Genomic DNA, 21,627 nt, shown 5'->3' on the forward strand with positions numbered 1-21,627 from the left:
AGATGCTTCCGGCTTGATAGCAATTGTGAAACAATGGCTTGTGGCCAATGTAAGACAATTGTGTGGTTTGAACCATATGAGCAATGAAAAAAAATTTGTACCTTAGTCCATGGGATCATCAAATTGCACTTCTCGTCCATATTGACTAAGTACCTCCCCCTATCACCGTGCATTCTTTTGCATTGCATTTTCCATTCCTCCCCTTGCTAATGGCATCATTTACTCCAAACTATTTGCTTGATTTTAGGGTACATTTCCCCCCCCCCCTTTGTCATCAAACACCTAAAAGCTTCATAACCACTAACAGCAAGGAGCATTAGTAGCAAAAAGAATTTACTAATGATAGAGTGTTATACCCACTAAGTTTGGCATATCTCCCTTTGTTTGAACAAGTTCCACCTTTTTCAAAGCTTGTGGCACTTCTCATCTTAACACCAATTGTGATGCCAATTGTGACTTATAGGTGTAGTGTTCAAAAGAAATTTGAACCCATGGAGATAGCTCTAGGTGACTACAACAAATAGCACTTGTAAAGCATATTAGTCACACAAACACAAGCTATAGAGTTAGCTCCCCCTAAATGTGTGCATTAGTGTTTGAATCACTCACAAATGTATGCACTTGTATTACACATAGTGGGGATTTAACTTTATAACTTGCTAATCATGGCATCATAAGCAAGCAATTGATATCAAAAGCATTTTTACCATGAATATGAGAGATATCAAATTGCAAGATGTGCTATGAAAGACATATGCCATGTGAGAGAAACAATTAAGCTCATGTAGATTGCAACAAGATATGATAAAGCATAGACAACCTACCATATGAAATTTCTAGGAAAACATATCAAATGAAAGATATCAATAGTAAAGATAAGATCATGCATTCCTAGAGAGGCATTGAGCTACAATGATGCATGAAGGATATCAAATGAAATTGAGATCATCCTTTTACCTTGCTCATTACCTCATATGTAGGGGAGGAGAATTTGGGTCACTAATCTTTAATCCACAACTTGGCTTTAATTCAATTTTGCATGATGCATCCCTACTCATGCATCCCAAACCTTGCCAAGCTTCCAAATTCCCCGTAGTGCTTGTTTGGCGCCTAAGTTTTAGGGATCCAAACCTTTTGAGAGCCATCCATGGTATGAATAATATCCTTGGGCACCCAAATAGGCCGGTTCCATCCATATGTTCTCCACCCCATGACATGAGCTACCACCTTGACATTCTTCTTCTTTTCAAGTATGTAGTGGTTGCTCTTTTGCTTGTTCTTGTGGGTGGGCTTGGTGTACATGTATGACGCCTTCAAGTTTGGAGATGTATTTTTCTTGATCTCCTTAGCCTTCTTGTGTTCCTTCTTGCTCTTGTTCAAGTTCTTGGGCTTGCCATTTTCTTTGCCCTTTGCTTTGCACTCTTTCTCCTTGCATTGGTAGGACTTGTGGCCTTCTTTACAACACTTGAAGCAAGCCACGATTTCTCCCTTCTCAAGCTTCTTCACGCCCGCGGAGGTGTTATCTTGAGAAGGTTGGGCTTGCTCTTGAGTGTACTTTCCTTTGAGCCGCCTCAAGTCCGTATATAGCCTTTCTACCTCTTGCTTGAGCTCATCATTCTCCTTGGCAATGAGATCATCACATGTTTCTACAATCACATACTCATTGCAAGGGGTTAGATCACAAGAGGTAGACGCATTTACCTTGACAATGGGAATAGCACAAGGAATATTGCAAGTAAATGATTTATCTGATGATGATTCACTTTTAGATTCAAGACTCTTATATTTCATTTTAAACTCTTCATGCTCATTATCTAACAAATTGTACTTGTTTAGCAAGTTCTCATATCTTGAGACAAATGAGGCATGAAGTTTTTCTTTAGCCTTGAGAGCTTTGATTTCTTTATTTTGTTTAGTGAGATGTTCTTGTTGATTATGGAGAAGTGCCATCATCTCACTAATTTCATCAGTTTCAACATCGGATTCATCATTGGAGGAGGAGTCATCACTTACATCGTTATTACCTTGTACCATGAGACACATGGGAGGTGGTGATGATCTCCGAGGGCGATGGGTGGTGGAGCTCTTGGATTTTTTCTTGTGACTTGAGCTTTCACCACTTTTCTTGGGCTTATAGATGGCGGAGAGAGCTTGAGATCTTGATTTGTTCTTTTTCTTCGCCATCTTCTCCATCCCAACCGCACTCCCTCTGATGAGAGTTTTGTAACCAAGCTCATAGAGCTCATGTACATGCTCGTCAATCTTGTGGTGATGGTATAGCACGGCCCTTGGATATTCTTCATCGCTTGAACTTGATTCATCATCACTCTCATCCTCTTCTTCTACTTCACTTGAGTTTGACGAGTCTTGTCGCCTTGGTTGATATTTGCATGAATGCTTGGCGGCAAGACTTTTGCGGCTTGAAGAAGAGGTGGACTCTTGCTCCTTCTTTGTCATTCCCATACTATACTCATGAGCAATGATTTGATTGATGACTTGGTTGGGTGTAAGCTTGACCAAGTCTTCCTTTTGCAAGAGTGTGTTGATGATGTCGTAGTCGGGCTTGCGAAGGCTTCGGAGGATCTTGCAGTTAATTTCTTCATCTTTAACTTGATTGAGACCTAAGGCATTGATTTTATTGACAAGAGTATTTAATCATGAATACATGTCATGAGCATTTTCATTGGGAAGTTGCTTAAAGCTACTTAGCTCCTCGCCGAGAACATGATATTTTTGATTGGCAATATCCTTTGTGCCCTCATGATTCTCGACAATTTGCTTCCATAGCTTATGACCATTTTCATTAGCAAATACACGATTAGACACAGTATCACATAGAGAAGACAATAGAATTGATTTTGCAATGGCATCATATTGTCTCTCGGCCTTAGTCTCATTTTTCTTCTCTAATTCGGTGACACGCCAAACATCAAACCCACGGGCTTGGAGATGTGCTTGCATAAGCACTTTCCATCGAGGAAATCTCGTGCCATCGAAAAACAGAGCCCTATCGGTACTCATCCCTTCCCCGGACATGATACTCACTCGACGGTGAAGTCGACGGGTCTCCTACAAGCTTTCTCACAAATTTTCCAATGGAATTGGTTAATCCTCGTAAGAGGTGTGAGACCAAGCTCTGATACCAATTCACACTTGTTCTTGTTGGACAAGTGGCCGTGGACGTAGGGAGGGATTTGGTGTCCTAACCGAACCACGTTAAATCGTATGTCTTGGTGTCTTCACGGGAGTTTGCATATTCTTTCCCTTACCTCTTTACTTACCATATTACGTTTCCCCATTTACTCTATCTTGCGTGCCTTTACTTTCCTAGTTAGTTTGATTAGGATTGGCTATAGGTTGCAAGTCTTTTGGGGTAAGTAGAGAGTAGCATAGATAAACCTTAGTCATAACTAGCATGTGTAAGACGTATTAGGTTTATCTTATGCAAGTAGTTTGAGCCCTAGGATTAGAAAGCGAATTAGCGACCCTATTCACCCCCTCCCCCTCTAGGGTCGGACATCCCGGTGATCCTTACAACTTGGTATAATCCATGATCCGATTACGTGGATATCATGATTCTGGTTACCTATAAGATCCCCAAATTCCAGATCATTAAAATAAGCTTTACAGTAATATGGAAAGATCATTCTGTAATAGTCTTTAAGTAGACATTTAATGGTTAGTTCCACTAATCATTCTGATATTGTATTGTACAAGACTACACATGAATGTGTATAGCTTGACAAAATGATATGTCACATACTGAAGTTATGTGGTTCTTATTCTATTAAATCAAAGGTCATTATTTATATAGGTAATGCAGCTTGTGTTGTTTAGATGGAGACAAGTTATACTTAATACAATATTTTGCATTAAGATGATTCTGTTTCATAGGTCATATGGGCAAATGAACATTTGCAAACTAAGTACTTGTGATAATCTGATAGAGATATTCACAAAGGTCTACTATACTCCACATTTCATATGTGTAGAACACATTGGTACAAAAAGTTTGCAAGTTTCAGGGGGAAAGTCTCTCGTCTCTCTGATTAATAACTTGTTGAATATATCATATTGCACTCTTTTCTTTGTATGAGTTTTTCTCTTTGGGTTTCTCATATAAAGTTTTTAATGAGACAATATTGACACAAGACTATGTCATATCTTCCCGAAGGGGTTTTTGGTGGATGATATTGGGACATATGATACATTGTACCCTTTTCTTTATATGAGTTTTTCCTTTTGAGGTTTCTCATATAAAATTTTTGATGAGGCAATGTCAACATAAAGTTATATGCTATTTCATCTAGTTTTCCCCACCGGAGTTTTTCGAAGATGATATTTGAAGCATATAGACCATAGAATCAAGGTGCTATTAGACTAAGACTTTGGGTTTATCTCAAGGGTCTACTAACATTGGTAATTGTATATTATGGTGTTTCTCCTTATTTTTCCCACTGGGTTTTAAGAAATTTTGTCTAGTATATCGGTATTACTTTGGTTTTTTCCACAGGGTTTTCCAAAGATTCTCCTCAGATTTTTCCTGAAAGGTTTTTGGGGGAGTTATATATTGTATTGCATCTCCTGATTTTTCTCATAGGGGTTTCAATGAATTTTTCGATTGATTACAAGATCACAAGAAGATCAAATTAATTACAAGAATACAAGAAGATCAAATTGATTACAAGACTACAAGAAGGACAAATTGATCAAGGGGGAGTGTTAGAAGAGAAATAGTTAATTAGTGATCAATTAGTGTAATATTTAGTTAATTCTATAATTAATGGATATTCCCTATTTGGGGAACTGCCACCCCGAAGGGTGCCCCGAAGGGGTCATCCTAAAGGGACATGTCCTTTGGGAGATGTCTTTTGGTCTTGTATATAAGCACAATCAATCAATAGAGAGAACTACGGTTCACTTTCATTTCCAACAGCAAGCATGATCACGCAGGGCTTGCTCGACCGAGCCAGCGACTTCTACGGCCGTGAAAATCTTAAGGTCGAACTGAAAAAACATGCGGTAATATGCTGAAATGTGATATCGGGCCGAATTCACGCTAGTAGTCCATCAACAATTTCTTCAGACGATGGATTGTGAATATATAGCCCAAGTGATGCATAGTCATGCCGTCTCCGAGAGTCTTTCTAAAATTTACTCTTTAAATTATTATATGGAGAGTTATTTGAGTAAAATTTATTTTTTATATCTTTGTATTCTTCAACAAATTTTTTATATCTTGTAAGTAGTCTAGAGAGTAATTCTCACTCTCCAGGTTTGGCTAACGAGAAATCCGAAAATAGAATATCTATATTTAAATATCCAATTGAGGAGACTGTTGAAGGATAATTTTTAATAAAAATCTCTATTTCTAAAGATATAAAGAGTTTTCTGGAGATGCTCTACACCATTTACTGTTGAACGAAAAGTGACTAACTTGTTATGGGATTGCTAGGTCACATATCACTTTTTGCGTAATATTGTTTTGCCTAGATTTTGCTTGGTGAGATCTGTTGTGATCGCATAGGGTCATGTGTTTCCTCGCAAGCATGTTGTTCCAACTGTATCTAGCATCTTTAAAACTCAACTTGTACAAGGAGAATAAAAAAAAGACAAAATCAATTAAGATGTACGTTGGATCAATTAAAATATAAGGAAATAAATTGAGAAAAATTTTGCTATGCGAGTTAGTAAATAAAATGAATTGAATTTATTTATTTAATAAATTGGTATATTTTTTGCAGGTAATAAAATTGGTATATTGCACTAATTAGATCCATGTCATTACAATTTTTTAAATTCACTTATCTGCCATTATAATTCACCTATTTCGAATCGTGTCATTACAATTTCACATCTCTTGCAGACATACCACTACGTAACCCTTGATGTGTTTCTGAGAATTTGTGATCCAAAATATCCTCGTCTTCTTCCTCTCATCCCTTCTCTTCTACTTCCTGCCTCCCTCTCCATGGCCCATGTAGATCTGCCGCCTCCCCCCAGGCAACGTGGGAGCCGCCACCGCCATCCACGGCTCCGTGCCCCCCGGAACCTGCGCCCCTGGCCAGCACTCGACGCTCGCCTTTGGCCACGGCAGGGCTAGGATAGCGCCATCCGTGCTCGCCGTCATCGGACCCCGCGAGCCCCCACCATCGCTCACCGGTAGCGCCCTCCTCCCCTCCCCGGTGCGCGTCGCCGCTCTGCCCTCCACCTATGCCGCTGCAGGAGGTGCGGGGGCAACGACGCGGCCGCCGGGGCGAGCAGAGGACGGGACGACGTCCATCGGGAGAAGGGCATCGGCGGACAGCGGCGTCGTGTCTCCGCGCGTGAGAGAGGCGCATCGACGAGAGCAACAGCCGAGGAAGCGACATCCATCACCAAGCGGCCTAGGGTTGCGGGTCGGCCATGGGATGGCGGTGGATCTGCCTGCGCCATGGAGAGGGAGGCAGGAAGGAGAGATGAGATGAGATGAGATGAGAGGAGAGGAGAGGAGAGGAGGAAGAAGACTAGGATATTTTGGTGCATAAATTCTTAGAAGAAACACATCGAAGAGTTATGTAGTGATATATTTGGAAGAGATGCAAAATTGTAATGACACGGTTTGAAATATGTAGGTAAATTGTAATGGTAGATCATTGAATTTGAAAAATTATAATGGCATGAATTCAATTATTTTTATTAAATACACGTATGAGAAATTAATTGGCTAACAAAAGAAGCTTTCTGTTTCAACGTAATGATTTATTTTAGTACTTCACTAACAGTAAGTAAGGATAATGCCCCGCCGGCGTGCGTCCGCGAAGACCACATGACTCCCCACAGCCAGTCAGCCACACTACAAGCTGTGAGCCGAAGCTAAACTTCAGCAGTGGCGCTCCCTCCAAACCGCCGCCGGCCGGCCGGCCGACCATGATCCTTAACGCCCCACTCCACCTTCGCCGCCCGTGCCCCCCGGCTTCCCGCCACCCCAAACCGTTCGTTTCCTGCCCGACCCTCATCGCCCTCCCACGCGGGCTGCTTGCTCGCCGCGCCTGCGCCCACTCACCTCTGCGGCACGTCGCGTCACCCCCGGAGGAAGAAAGGCCAGGGGAGGCGGAGTGCGGCGAGGAGGATGAGGACCTGGGCCCCGCGTCGGCGGCGGCAGTGGCGGCCGCCATCCGCCGGGCTTCGAACGCGTCGCCCGTGCGGTTCAGGCGCATGCGGCTTGGGGAGTCCGGGGAGGCGCCGCGCGGCGAGGACGGCGGCGTGGCGGCACCGAGCTCGGACTTCCGACGGCTCTGCGCGGAGCAGCTCGAGATGTTCCGAGCGGTCGTGTCACGCGATGCTGTACTCTCTGTAAGCCCCGACTTGTGCGCAATTTAACTCGTAATTCAAAAGATATGCGTGCAGTTTACACAACATTGGCTGCCAACTACTGGAGCCTATTTAATGAACGACCTGTAATGAATGCCAAATTTGACTTTGGACTGCTAATTGAATTGTTGTGGATTGGTTAATAGGTAAAACCATAACTGAAATTGTTAATTTCCAGTTGATTCTGAAAAATGTCACCTTTGGCTATGTCGGGCTATCCCTGAGCTTGTTTAAGCACCCATGATTAATATTTGATCTAGTTTATTTCTTTTTCTGAAAATGATTAATATTTATCTGTGTCACGTACTATAAAGGTATATGTGAGACCTGCTGGCAGTTATATTATGGATCAGCTGGAACTACGCCGAGTTGCTTTATATCCTGGAATTAATAATGCTCCTGAAAGAGATGCCATTGTCCTAGTTGGTAATTTTTCTATATCAGCTGGACTAAGAGCGGCAGAAGCTTTCCTAGTAAAACAACAGGTACTTGGTCCATTGTCTTTCATGTAATAGTATCATAGTTTTAACTACATCACCAGTTTGCTGGTTCAATTACTTGTAATCGCGACTCGCAGCAGCACAGCTCTGGTTTGAGATGTTGCCGTTTCCCTTTAGTGGACAGGCAATGGGTCCAAAACCCCAAACAAACCATTTATACTAGCTCTCCTTTGATGTTTGCTTCTTATATCCAAGGTGTAAAAAGTTAAACAGTGTAGTTCACTGTTTCAGCTGGTGGTTCATATAGAAATTATTAAGTATTATTTTTATGTAGCATAACATCTTATGGTATTATTACATATTATTTTTTACCTGCTACCTGCCTTCCATTTCAACAAGTATTGGCTTAGTGTGGTTCGGTCTAAAACCGGCCCTATCAACTAAGTTTAGACGGATTTGTAATGTTCAGTTGCACATATTTTTGTTGGACAATTCCAGAGTAGGCACAATTTTTTGTTTCTTCCAATTTAACTATCATCCTTTTATTTAGCTATGCAATCTCATTTTATTTCATTGAAAATTTGTATCTTCATGTAAAACCCCCACCAACCATATTAAATTCTTAGCCATTGCTTTGGATCTATGTTTAGAGTGCCCAGAGATCGGATGCTTAGAAATCTGTTTTTAACCTATTGATATAGATTCACAATGGTGAAGAGCAAATGAGAAAAATATTCATTGGGAGTTTAGCACAATAAACAAAAAGCGACAAATGTCGGTAAGTGAATAAAATAGAAACTTGGGTTCTGGGGCTTTTCCTCTATAATATATCAATACCTTTCATAGGCATGTTTGGATCCCAGGGATTATTTCTAGCCCACCCCTTTTTAGCCTAAAACAGCCCAAAATTCCCAAACATGAGGGCTAGTTCTTGCACCTCAAAAAACTATCCCACCCTAGGGGTGATTGTTTGGGCTATTTCAGGTGGGCACCACTGATTCTCTCACTCTCTCTCCTAAAAAAGTGGCAGCCAAATGATTGGGAAAGAGCATTAAAGGCCAAATAGCCTTTGGATCCAAATATGTGAAGGGCCATTTTATTGGAGGGCTATTTTCTTGGGCTAAATAGCTCTAGCCCAAATAGCCAAAAGCTAGTTCTCCAAACACGCCCATAGTAGGTCATTAATTATTGCCCTTCTTAATTCATAAAAATCAGATTTTCTAGCTTTGATGAGACACACTGCACATTCCCCTAAGCCACCAATTGACCCTATGAACCTACCTTGACGCTGTTTTGCTTACCCATCCAGTTATAGAAACCATTGTTAGTAGGTGCCCTTGTTTCTACTCATCATATTATCATCGTAATTGTGTCACACATATACTGCAGATGGAAGTCATAACAGAATTTGGAGCTATAGTTCTTCCAATGGTGAAACATCCCTTTGTTGTTGGCTTCCTTGTTGCAGAGCTTCCAGAACTACATGGTGGGCGTGCCATTAATTCTCATGCTGCTGATATTCAGTTACCATCAAGTGCATTCATGGAGAAGTCACCTGAGATAACTGCACATACTAAATTTAAAGCATGGGATGTTCAAACTTCTGGTGGTCAGTCAAATAGTTATTGTCAGCTTGTTAATGAATGGAAGAATACCGCTCTTATGATTTCTCGAACTTTGGCAATGGCTTATGTTATGGATCAGGTACTTTATTCATTTTTGTCAGATAATATTTAACCATTACCACTAGTGATACTATCATGAGCAGTCGGCTGGACTGAGGGCCTATTCGTCCAGTTCTGTTAGGGGTAGGGTTAGAGATAGGATTAGATATATTTCTCAAAATCATATGAAAGAGTGCAGTATTAGCATCTCCATCTTTTAGCCACCCAATCCTCGATCTGGTCCGAGTGATTGTTTTTTGCAGCGAGCTAAGGGCCAGAGAGTGTTTCTTCAGAGAATGCAGCAACCATAATTCCCAGTCAGAGAGCTGTCTTGTGCAATTTCGAGTTGGTGAATGATTTCCTTGGCGAGGGCAAACTGACTTCTAATTTGTCCAATGCGCTTCTGGCTCCAGCTTTGTAGTGCTCGGGTCAGGGATTTAAACTTCAGTGACAGAGTTTCTAACGGGCAGAATCGTATTTCCACTGAACCCCAGGCCTGGGCGACCACATCCTGGAATCCATCCAACTGAGGCCAAAAGGATTCGAAGTGGAACCTTCCCTTCCCTGGCAAATGGTCATGCAGCCCCAAGATGAGAGGACAATGATCTGCATCCAGGGAGGCTGCGCTCTGCAGTAGACAGTTTGGGAATAATTCCATTTATATCATGGAGCTTGAACGTTGATAAATCATGTTTATATCACCTTCTTTATATCATGGACATATATCAGATGTCTATTTTCTATTCATGTAAATCATGTTTTCATCAGATTTGCTATTGATAAAACTGAGCTATCGATGGCAATTTCAGATCTTGATTGCTTTTCTTCATATCCTCAAGTGTGAAAAGAATTCTTTTTTCTTACATATTCTCACCATCCTCTGCAGAAAGCATATCTGCTTCAACAAACTTCCTGGCAAAACAATATCAGAATGAGTGGCTTAGTAGAACAGGTAAGTTACATATCCTAAAAAAATATTGATAGAAAAGTTTACATATATATATTTATCCTTGAAAGAAAAATCATTTGCAGATTCGAGGCCCCCTCTCTAATATACGAGCTCTTGCAAAGATGTTATCTGTTCATATGAAGAGAACTGAGGTCTCTAAATGATTTTCTTTAAGTTGTTTCTTCTTACAAAAGGCATTTTTAGCTCGTCACATGTATTTTTCTGCTTAGTCTAATATTTTCTTGCTTTATAGATTCCTTATGATATTATTGAAGATATTCTCATCCAAGGTGATCACTTGAAAGATGCTCTGCAACAAATTCAAGATGCTGTGTATCTGACTAAGGTGATGTCTAAAGTTTATTTTTTTACTAGCAAAATCTTGTGGTTCTGCTTATGTATTTTTCTTTGTTTCTTTACTTTTGTTTTAATTCTCCTTTTTCCTTTGAGTTGGAATTCTAATCTACAAACTGGCAAGTACAATGTAAGAGAATCCCCAATAATGGAGCTAGATGTTTCTGTGTCGTATTCCCTCCACCTCACATTAAGGACAGATCAAAAGACAGCATCTCTCCAGTAGTCTGTCTTGACACGGTAGTCAAAGGTTAGGTACCTTATATTTTTTTTTCAAACTGAGCCAAACTTCATCCACTTGTCATGTGTTCATGCAATGCTTGAATGAAGCATATGGGTAGTAAAATGGATTCGCCTCAGCTAGCTCTACGCGTCTATGGTTTCTATTCATCAATCCGAACTAAGGTCAAAAGTCAACTTTTGACCTCTCTTCAAGGCGTCCGGTCAAAGGATATTTCTTTGATTTTCCTTGGGTGTTACAGTATCATAGATTCCTTGTCTCATAAATCGCCTACTCACCTAAAGTATCATATTTCATCTGAATAGGCAAACATAGTCAGAAGCAGTGAGGAGACTTCAAAGAAAATTCAGGGGTCACCACATCCTTCAAGAGCTTTATCAGATTATGGATCAGTACATTGCAATGATTCACAAGAGGTAGATCCAGTGTTGGCACTGAATTCTGATGAGGACGACATGGTGATGCCTATGCCACCTCTATTGTTGGCACCTCTTGAACATCAAGATGCTAGGTAATACTTTTTTTCGTTGTATCCTGCAAGTTGTTTCTGAGCCTTTGATTCTGTTTTAACTTTCATTTTTATTATATTGTTCATATTAAAATGGTAGTAATGACCGATGCAGATTACAAACCTGCATTCAATGCATCATGCTCCTTTCCCATTATCGAATCTATAATTTTAGAAAAAATTGCACAGCCACTGAGGTTAGTACATGTAGGTCTTTTTGTATGCTACTTCCTCCTATGACAATGCAAGTCCATCTAGGTTTGTCCCAAGCCAAATTTTTTTTATTTGATTAGCAATATCTATAAAATATATTATCTTAAATGAAAAGTTATGTATTATTTTCTCAAAAGCGAAAAGTTATGTATCATGAAAGTGTTTCTTATGATGAATCTAGTGGTGTCAATCTTGTGTCGTCAATCTAATAAGACGTTGTGATGTTAAAAGTTCAAAAAATGTTGACTTAGGATAAACCTAGATGGACTTACATTTGTAATCGGTGGAACTACTATGTTTTCTTACAAACTTGTAAGTGGTTCAAATAGGTCGAAATAATAAGCTACTATTTGCTGTCAGTGGTTATGCACACAAATGTGAGGTAATCACTGTGCATGGTTGACCAGACAACCAGCAAAACGAAGATCCCAACTCTCCACTGCCACATTAATGGCAATTTTCTTTTTACCAGGTCAGCAATACGAGTCCACCCAGCCCCTCCTGATGATCTCTTGGCTGATCACTTTCCAGCACAATCAATGGCATACTTAGACACTGCTGAATCAAGGCCAACCAATAGACATTAAGAAAACATTGCCTTGAACGAAGGCACAGGTTCCAATTCACATCCAGTAACCAACTGATGCCTAAAGAAATCACCAAAAGTTAGATCAACGCTCAGACTAGCTCCAGAACAATGGACCGAGTTAAATAGTTGAAAAGGCAAGAAACTTTGGGAGAGCTAGAGATGTGGGACTGGAGGAGGTAGGGATAAGATGCATGGAAGGAGCTAAGCAGCGCAAATGTTCAGAGTCACGCGCGCGGATGTGAGTGAAGGTGTCGCACAAGGTCCGCGTTCTCTCCTTGCAAGTGGGCCCGGGTACTGTTCTTCCTCCTCGCGATGGGGTGGGAGGTGGGCGGTGGGGGGACCGGCGAGGGGTGGGAGGTGGGGGGAGCGGCCGGCGGCGAGGTCGCTGCCGGCCGGGGTGGTGGTCGAGGTGGCAGTTTTAGGGCTTCCATGGCCAGCGGCTATAGAAGGGGAGGTCAGGGGCGGAGGCGGCCTGTCGGTGGTGGCGGGCCGGCGGTGGAGACAAGGCAGCGCGGTAGCCGCCGGCCGGCTGGGCTGGACACCCGGTGGGCGGTGGCCGGCCTCGGGGGCAAGAAGAAGACCGGGTTGAAGGCCGGCAGCACAGCAGTGGGCGGGCGGGTGGGCGAAGGAGGAGGCGAGCACGTCGTGGGCCTTCTATGTCTCGCCTCCCAGTCACGCGGGTTGCTGCTAATAGGACCCGCTAATCAGGCCATGGCACATGCTAAGTTTTTAGGTGGCGATGTAAGACATACAGCTGAGTAAAAATTTAGGCTTCGGAAGTTTGCGTAGGCTTGTTAATGGTTGAGTATATTTTTTGGTGGGGTTAATGTGCTGCAGTATGGAATCAGATGGACTTGATGTAAATTTGGAATTGGGGCCTGGGCATGCACACATACAGTTATAAAAAAAACTCGGCCGGGTGGGGAAAGACCGCCCCACCGGTATTATCTAAGAGAAGACTCGGCTTCCCCGACCGAGAAAATCCCCAAACCCTGGCCCCGCCCTGACACTGGGAGACGTAACCCCTGGGGACTACCTGCCTGGGCCATGTAAGGGTCCTCAGGCCGACCTGGGGCCGGCTCACAACCAGTGCTTTGGCACACAGGGCCAGCGAGGGGATTTTTTTAACCTCAGCCTGAAATTCGCTCCCACGGGGAGTCGAACCCAGGACCTGAGGAGTGCCGCTGGGTTCCTCTAACCATCTCAGGTAGAGGCCCTTTGGCGCACACATACAGTTATAGGATCACTATATTACAATTTTGCAGGATAGTTCTCTTCTTCCAAATGGAACCTAAGGTTTAGTATTTTTTCCTTCATGAATCTTAAATGATAGGGTAATGAATTGTGTGCTTCAACTTTGTCGTTTGGAGAAAAATAAATTGAAAAAGTATGCAATCGTCCCACCAATTTTCATGGTATTACACTTCCCTCTGCATGGTTGCTTTGCATAAAATGCTTTTATTTGGGCGTAAGGCTAATATTATATTTTCTACATTTCCTCTTTCTCTCTGTTTGCACCTAAAATTTGCTTGTTGACACCTGAAATTCCAAGATGCTTTATCTGAGTTCAATGTTATATCATGTGTCAGTTATTATTATCTTTTTGTTGTCAAGCAGACCATGTGACCTCTGCGATGTGCTGAAAGACTTAGTTGCAGGAGCATTACCACTTGCTTATAAGCAGCAACGCACATTAGATATAACTGGAATTTCAAATCCACTTCATGTTGCTGTTGAGGAATCTGCTTTAAGACAAGCCTTGAGTAATCTGATAGAGGGAGCTCTTCTACGGACACAGCATGGTGGAAGAGTTCAAATATATGCAGGTGAAGCACCTGCAGGAGGTACTCTCGTGGTCATTGATGATGATGGGCCTGACATGCAATACATGGTAAGAGAAGATGCAAATTTTCCATGAACTTTCACCGTTTGATTTGATAGTGTAAGATAGAGAATAGGAGAGAATAATGGCTTGTATTCCTCAAAACCCTAGAAGGGTGGGATATATAGTTCCTATATATGGGCCTCTATACATGGGCTCACATATACACCAACACCACCTCCCCCCCTCCCCCCCCCCCCCCCCCCCCCCCCCCCCGCAGTCTGAACTACCGGCGCAGCGGTGTTCAAGACTGGACAATAAGAAAGCCAACACCTCCCCGCAGTCTGAACTACCATCGCAGCGGTGTTCAAGACTGGACAAGAAGAAAGTATAAATAGCAAATACCCCCCCCCCCCCCCCCCGCAGCCACAACTAGCCACCTGCTACATTGAGACTGGAGCGAAATTCCGAGAAGGTCGAAGAGGGCAGTCCCTTGGTGAAGATGTCGGCAAACTGGGAGTTGGTCGGGACATGGAGTATCCGAACATCGCCGACGGCGACCCTGTCGCGCACGAAGTGCAGGTCAATCTCCACGTGCTTTGTCCGCTGATGCTGAACGGGGTTGGTGAAGAAGTACACGGCGCTGACGTTGTCGCAGTAGACGAGCGTGCTCTTGGCGAGCGGGCTGTGGAGCTCCGCCAAGAGCTGTCGGAGTCAGGACGCCTCCGCCACGCCGTTAGCGACAGCCCAGTACTCCGCCTCAGCACTGGAGCGGGAGACAACCGGCTGCCGCTTGGACGACAAGGAGACAAGGTTGCCGCCCAAAAAGACGGCGTAGCCGGAAGTGGAGCGCCGAGTGTCCGGGCAGCCAGCCCAGTCAGCGTCGGTGTAGACCACGAGCTCAGAGGTGGGAGAGCGGTGAAGAACCAAGCCGAAGCCAACGGTGCCACGGACGTAGCGGAGGAGACGGTTCAGTGCAGCAAGGTGAGACTTCGGGGATCATGCATGTGAAGACAGACCTGCTGAACGGCATAGGTGAGATCCGGCCGGGTGAAGGTCAGGTACTACAAGGCACCGACAAGGCTCCAGTAGGCAGTAGGATCAGCCACGGGATCACCCAGATCAGCAGACAGCTTCGCCTGAGTATCGATAGGAGTGGAGCATGACTTGCAATCAGTCATCCCAGCCCGCTCCAGAATGTCGAGTGCATACTGCCGCTGGTGAAGGAACAGGCCAGGCGGGCGAGTCTCAACAGTAACGCCCAAGAAGTGGTGGAGCTGACCAAGATCCTTTATAGCAAACTCCTGCTGCAAAGAGGAGATGACGAGCTCAAGCAACTGCTGACTGGAGGCGGTGAGTACAATATCATCGACATAGAGCAGCAGGTAGGCAGTCTCATCCTCACGGCGGTAGATGAACAGAGAAGTGTCAACTTTGGCCTCGATGAATCCCAAAGTCAGCAAGAACGTGGCGAACCGAGAGTACCAAGCCCGAGGAGCCTGCTTCAGACCATAGAGGGACTTGTTGAGCCGGCAGACCATATCCGGACGACTCGAGTCCACAAATCCCGCTGGCTGAGAGCAGTACACTGTCTCTGACGGAGTGCCATGAAGAAAGGCATTCTTCACATCCAGCTGGTGCACAGGCCAGGAGCGAGAGAGTGTGAGCGAGAGGACCGTGCGCACAGTAGCAGGCTTCACCACTGGACTGAAGGTCTCATCAGGTCTCATCGTAGTCCACACCAGGCCGCTGGGTGAACCCCCGGAGAACCCAGCGAGCCTTGTAGCGCTCCAGTGTGCCATCAGCCCGACGCTTATGCATCCAGATCCACTTGCCGGTGACCACATTGCAACCAGACGGACGCGGCACGAGGTCCCATGTCTGGTTGGCAAGGAGAGCCGCGTACTCCTCTTCCATCGCGCGACGCCAATGAGGATCCGCCAGGGCGTCACGGATAGAGGAGGGTACCGGAGAGACCCGCGACTCGCCCTCGGTGGCGGAGAGAGTCGCGGCCTGAGACGCTATCCGCCGAGTCACCATGGGATGGATATGCCGAGGATCCCGATGGATGACATGCGGGTGGTACACCGCCGGCTCGACTCGAGAGCGAGTCGGCGGGGGCGGCGGCGGCGATGGCTCCGGTGTAGGCGCCGCAGGAGCCTCCGGAGTCGGAGGCGGCGCCGCTGCCGGCGCCGAACGACGCCGGTACACCTGCACCAGCTGAGCGTACCGCGGCGGCGCCGGTGTCAGCGCCGAACGACACTGGTACACCTGCACCGGCTCAGCATACCGCGCAGGTGCAGGGGAAGGCACCGGGGCCGCGCTCGGCGCAGCAGGGATCACCGGAAGCGGTGCCGGTGTGCCGAGAAAACCTGCAGGGAAAGGACAGAGAGGTAACGGTGGCGGAACCACCGGGTCAGTTGGAAAAAGGAACTCCGGCTCGGGGTCAGGAGAAGGTGTGGAGGAGGTAGAGTAGGTGAAATCCGACTCGTCAAAGACGACGTGTCGGGAGATCAGGACGCGGCGAGAGGTGAGGTCAAAGTATCGGTACCCCTTGTGGTCAGCGGAGTACCCAAGGAACACACACCGAGTTGAGTGGGGCGCCAGCTTGTGAGAAGCGGTGGCGGAGGTGTTAGGGTAACATGCACACCCGAAGGCCTGAAGGTGGTCGTAGCGAGGAGGGGTGCCGAAAAGAGCATGGTGTGGAGTGGGAGCAGGAGAAGCAGTGGTCGGAAGACGGTTGAGCAAGTAGGTGGCGGTGTGGAGGCTCTCAGCCCAGAAGCGCGGGGGCAGAGAGGCCTGGATCAGAAGGGTGCGCACGACGTCGTTCGTCGTGCGAATCATCCGCTCAGCCTTGCTGTTCTGAGGAGAGGTATACGGATAAGACATACGCAGCTGAACACCCCGAGAGAGGAAGAAGGAATGGGAGGTGGAGTTATCGAACTCACGCCCGTTGTCACACTGGACGGCCTTAATTGTGAGGCCGAACTGAGTGGACACCCAGACAAAGAAGTGGAGGAATGTGGGGAAGGTCTTAGACTTGGCGCGCAAAGGAAAGCCAGAAAGGTTGAGAACGGGAGAAGTCCACAGGTCACAGTGAACAAGATCAAAGGCATGCATCGCATGCAAAGAAGAAGAGGAAAAAAGAAGGCGAACATGGCGACCCAACTGGCACGCGTGGCAAAGATGCTCAGCAGGAGCCCTAGTGCAAGGAATGTGTGCACTACGACTAAGCTGAACCAAAGCGTCAAGGCCGGGGTGACCAAGCCGGCGGTGCCAGGTGGTGGAAGGAGTCGTGGCGAAAGCAGCGGACAAAGGAGACGAAGGAGCTGGAGGTGGAGATGCGGGAGTAGGAAAACGGAGGGTGTAAAGGGGCCCCGTGCTGTCACATCGGAGAAGAGGACGGTGGGAAGCCAAATCCTTCACAGTAAGTCCAGAGGGGTCAAAATCGACAGAACAGGAATTATCAGTGGTGAATTGGCGAATGAAAAGAAGATTGTGAACAATGTTGGGAGCAACAAGCACATTAGGGAGACGGAAAGGACCGGAAGCGGTACCCACAGAGGTGACCGGAAGACAAGAGCCATTGCCGACCATGATAGAGGAAGGACAAGAGGGATGGGGGGGTCGGACGGAAGAAAGGATGCCAGCATGAGATGTGGTGTGGAACGAGGCGCCCGAGTCGGCAATCCAGTCGGGGCTGACTGGCGGTGTCAACCCCATGGTACTGAATGCCTGTGCCGGTGGAATCCAGGGCGGTGGGAACGTAGGAGCGGTGCCAGCGAACATGGCCGCTGGCTGGGCCGGAGGACGAGGACCCCCTGGGGCCGGAACCGGCCACATCGGGAGGTGCCCTGACCATGGGTCGCGGTAGGATGGCCAGGGCACACCGGCAGGAGCATGGGGAGATGTAGGTGCGGTCCGACGACCACGCCCCCTCCGCCGACGGCGACCACGGCGGCCGCCACCACCCCCGCTCGGCCCAGGGAGGAGCCGCGGCCGCGAGGGGAGAAGCGCCCATGGCCGGCGCACCCAGAGCCGGCGGAGCTGCGGCGGGGACGACCTGTGCCGGCACGCCCGCGACGCTCGCGGCGGTGATGGCAGTGGCCCATGTTGCGGCAGCGTGTGGCGCATCCGCGGGGGGCATGCCCAGCCCGTAGGAGGGGAGTAGGCCGCCCCGCAGCGGCGACGCGCCCAGGGAAGGAAGGCGCGGCTACAGGTGCGCGGCGGCGGCGCAGGAGGCCGCGCCCAGGGCCTGCGCGCCTGCAGAAAAGAGGCCGGCGGCAACAGGGGGGACGCCGGTGGCGGACTGCACGGTGTGCGCGGCGGCGAGGGAGGCGGCGGCCCGCGCGGCATGCGCGGCGGGCGCGACGGCCTGCGCCCGCGCGGTGGGCGCGGCGGCGTCCTACGCGGCAGGCGCGACGGCCTGCACGGCGTGCGTACGCGCGGCCTGGATGAGCTTGGCCTCGAGGTCCCGCAGCACCTCCTGTGCGCGCTCATAGGCGGCAGCGGCGGCAGCCTCGGGCCAGGGCGTTGCAGGGGGCGTGGCGGCGGCCGGCCTCGGCGCCAGGCTGCCTGGGCAGGGCCGCGGCCACGGGCGGCGCTCTAGGGGGCGCGGCGGCGGGCGGCCTGGGCGGCCAAAGCGGCAGGGGCACGGCAGGTGCCAGGGGCGCAGCCAGGGCGGGTCCACCAGAGGAGATCCACGCGGCGGCGACGCCCTAACCAGAGGAAGTGGGCGCGCTGGTGCAGAAGGGCGCGGCGGCGCTGCTGGACTGCAGTCCCGCGGGCTAAGGGGGCGCAGCTGCCGCCCCTGCAGGGGGCCCGCGGCGGCGGCGCCGGCAGCCCAGCCTGCGCCCGCGCCCGCGCCAGGGCCAGCCTGGGCGACCAGCGCGGCGGCGACACCAGGGGCGCCAGAAGCAGGGACGCGTGGTGCGCCAGGGGCGCCAGCAAGAGGAAGGTAGGAGGGGAGGGGAGGGAAGGAGGAGAAGGCCGGCGGCCGGCCGGCCATGGTGGCGGCAGCGGCGGCCATGATCTAGGCTGATACCATGTAAGATAGAGAATAGGAGAGAATAATGGCTTGTATTCCTCCAAACCCTAGAAGGGTCGGATATATAATTCCTATAGATGGGCCTCTATACATGGGCTCACATATACACCAACTGATAGGGTTGAATTAGCAGTAGTACAATTTGTTTTTCCTTTGTAAACCTAAAACTCGTAAAGAAACAATTCACCCGCTTGATTGTCAGTCCGATACTACTACAGCATTAGTCTGCCTGTTCTAAACTTATAAAAAACATGTTCTAAACTTCTAGCAACTGGCTGACTTATGTTGTGTGGCATAGTTAGTCATTTGATTTATCAATACAGAGTGTGCCATCTAATATGAAATTCCTTGCTTAGCAAAGGAGTGTTGGTTTCAATTTTAGGTGAATCTGTACTGTTTTTAACTTAGCATGTGGAAATCTGTAGTTTCATGTGCAAACGTAACGGAGTTGAGTCATATTTAATTACGTACAACAGTTACAGCGACTATGTCCATTAGTTGGAAATCATGTTCACATAAGTAAATATATAACAACTTGTAGAAGTGCAGCACTACAATAGGAGGGTGCGCATGGAATTGGAAGAGTGCTGCTGTCCAAGTGAGCGATGACCCTAGAGGATAGATACATAAGAGAGGCTTTCTAATTCCTTTACATGCTTTGACTCGTAAGTAAGGACCCCATAATATTTGCAGAAAAGGAAAGCAACAATTTGATATCTTAGTTAAGGAAAGCTTCAGTGTGATAATTAATCATTGTACTATCGCTGGAATCACTGCTTATGCTGTTTCTGCTTCCTCTGCATCTTTCTCGCATGCATGCTTGCCTGACACTGGTAACGCTACTTTGATTAAACTGTGAATCACAGTGAAAATTGTATTGCTTCAATTTCAAACTACGTAATGACCTTCACATTTCACAGTATGTCTGGTTCCTTGGTGAAGTTGATTAATTTTCCTAATTCTTTTTATTTGTCCCTTGCAGACTCAGATGCGCTCCCTGGCCCCATTTGGATCAGACCTTCTTGCGGATGATATGCTTGAAGATAACATGACGTGGAACTTCATTGCAGGATTAACTGTTGCGCGTGAGATACTTGAGAATTATGGATGTGTTTTGCGTGTGATATCACCTCGAAGGCCTGATGCAGTTATAGGCACTGGAGGGAGTCGTATTGAGATATGGTTACCATCTTTTCAGATAGAAGTAGCTAATATTACTGAAGAAGCGTAATTTAAATTTCAGGAACTTAGGTATGCTTAGAAGACCATGCAGTTTCCATTGAAGTTTTGATGTTTTGAAATCTATGATTTTTCCTACCAAAATCTTATTGTGCCATAACATCTCATATGTTCAAACTTGCAAAATTACAGGTCGCTTGATATGATGCTGGTGTTGTATTATTGTGCCTTATCTTCTGTGAATATGTTGTTGACAGTCAACAGTGGCTCAGCCCACGTTGTTTGTGAACTTTAGATATTATCGAGTGTGGCTCAGGCTTCACTGCTTCACCGCCAGATCCATCCAGTGGATAGAAGACTTTAGGGGACTTGAAGATTTCGCTTCCGCGTACCTGTCCGGAGATATTTCGATGTGAACAAGTCATCACCAGTTCACCACACCATCCAGTACGATGTTCATGAGGCGGGCAAAACTTGGATCTTAATATTCCAACAAGGTGGAGTATATCTGATATTGTACAATAAGGAGGTTGGCAAAATATCTGGTGTGAAAGAAGACATGATCAAGGTGGAGTATATGTGTTGGAGAATTGATATTTTGCATAAAGACTCAACAGAATATTCTGTGCTAAGATTCAGGGCAGGCAAAGGTCTTTCAAGTCCCACAAGTTCAATACTACGTTGATAAGTACATCATACGGTGCCAAGAGGGCTTGGGAAACATGGTACTAAGTAATGATTCATCGACATTCTGATGCTTACAAGAGAATATGTCGGAACATAGAGTGCATAACTTCTGCACTGCAATCGCTTGGTGATGTTCCGTTGCTTGGGGAGATGTACATGTTGGTCAGTGTGTAATTTTTTTTTCCCAGATTTCTCTACTTTTGTGTGTGCGTGTTTCGGACTCTTGCTGGTCGCATTAACTTGTCTACTATGACATGTTTACACCCCCCCTGCGGGGAGGCTTGCGGCTTGCCCAATTGACCTTTCGCACATGTTTGGGAGTTTTTGATCGAGCAGATTGGAAAATGTTGTATGTTCAGTATAAGAAAGGGATAAGAGTCCAGTTCTAGTTTTATATATATATATATATATAGGAATTCCAGTTCTAGTTGAAGTATGTGGATTCTATATTCAGTTACATGCACCAAACAAAATGCCATTAGATATTCTCCACAATAGAATCCCTCCTAAGTGTGACATTCTTTGGTGCTCTAAGGAACTACAATATTCGAGTACTCCTTGGTATCCCGATAGAAGTTACC

The 21,627-nt window shown here is 46.6% G+C and overlaps 1 protein-coding gene across 1 annotated transcript; it reads left to right on the top strand.

Annotated features, from left to right (window-relative positions):
* The first annotated feature begins 6,788 nt into the window (after positions 1-6,788).
* Positions 6,789-21,479, top strand: LOC120699284 (chloroplast sensor kinase, chloroplastic-like). The gene is made up of 10 exons (XM_039983239.1): positions 6,789-7,335; positions 7,668-7,838; positions 9,183-9,497; positions 10,344-10,409; positions 10,490-10,558; positions 10,660-10,752; positions 11,307-11,512; positions 13,929-14,202; positions 20,163-20,431; positions 20,552-21,479. The coding sequence occupies exons 1-9, from the start codon at positions 6,910-6,912 to the stop codon at positions 20,409-20,411; spliced, it is 1,869 nt and encodes a 622-aa protein (XP_039839173.1). The 5' UTR covers positions 6,789-6,909; the 3' UTR covers positions 20,412-20,431; positions 20,552-21,479.
* Positions 21,480-21,627: the final 148 nt, after the last annotated feature.

This window comes from Panicum virgatum, chromosome 3K (genome assembly GCF_016808335.1).
Source record: "Panicum virgatum strain AP13 chromosome 3K, P.virgatum_v5, whole genome shotgun sequence".
NCBI classification, from domain to species: domain Eukaryota; kingdom Viridiplantae; phylum Streptophyta; class Magnoliopsida; order Poales; family Poaceae; genus Panicum; species Panicum virgatum.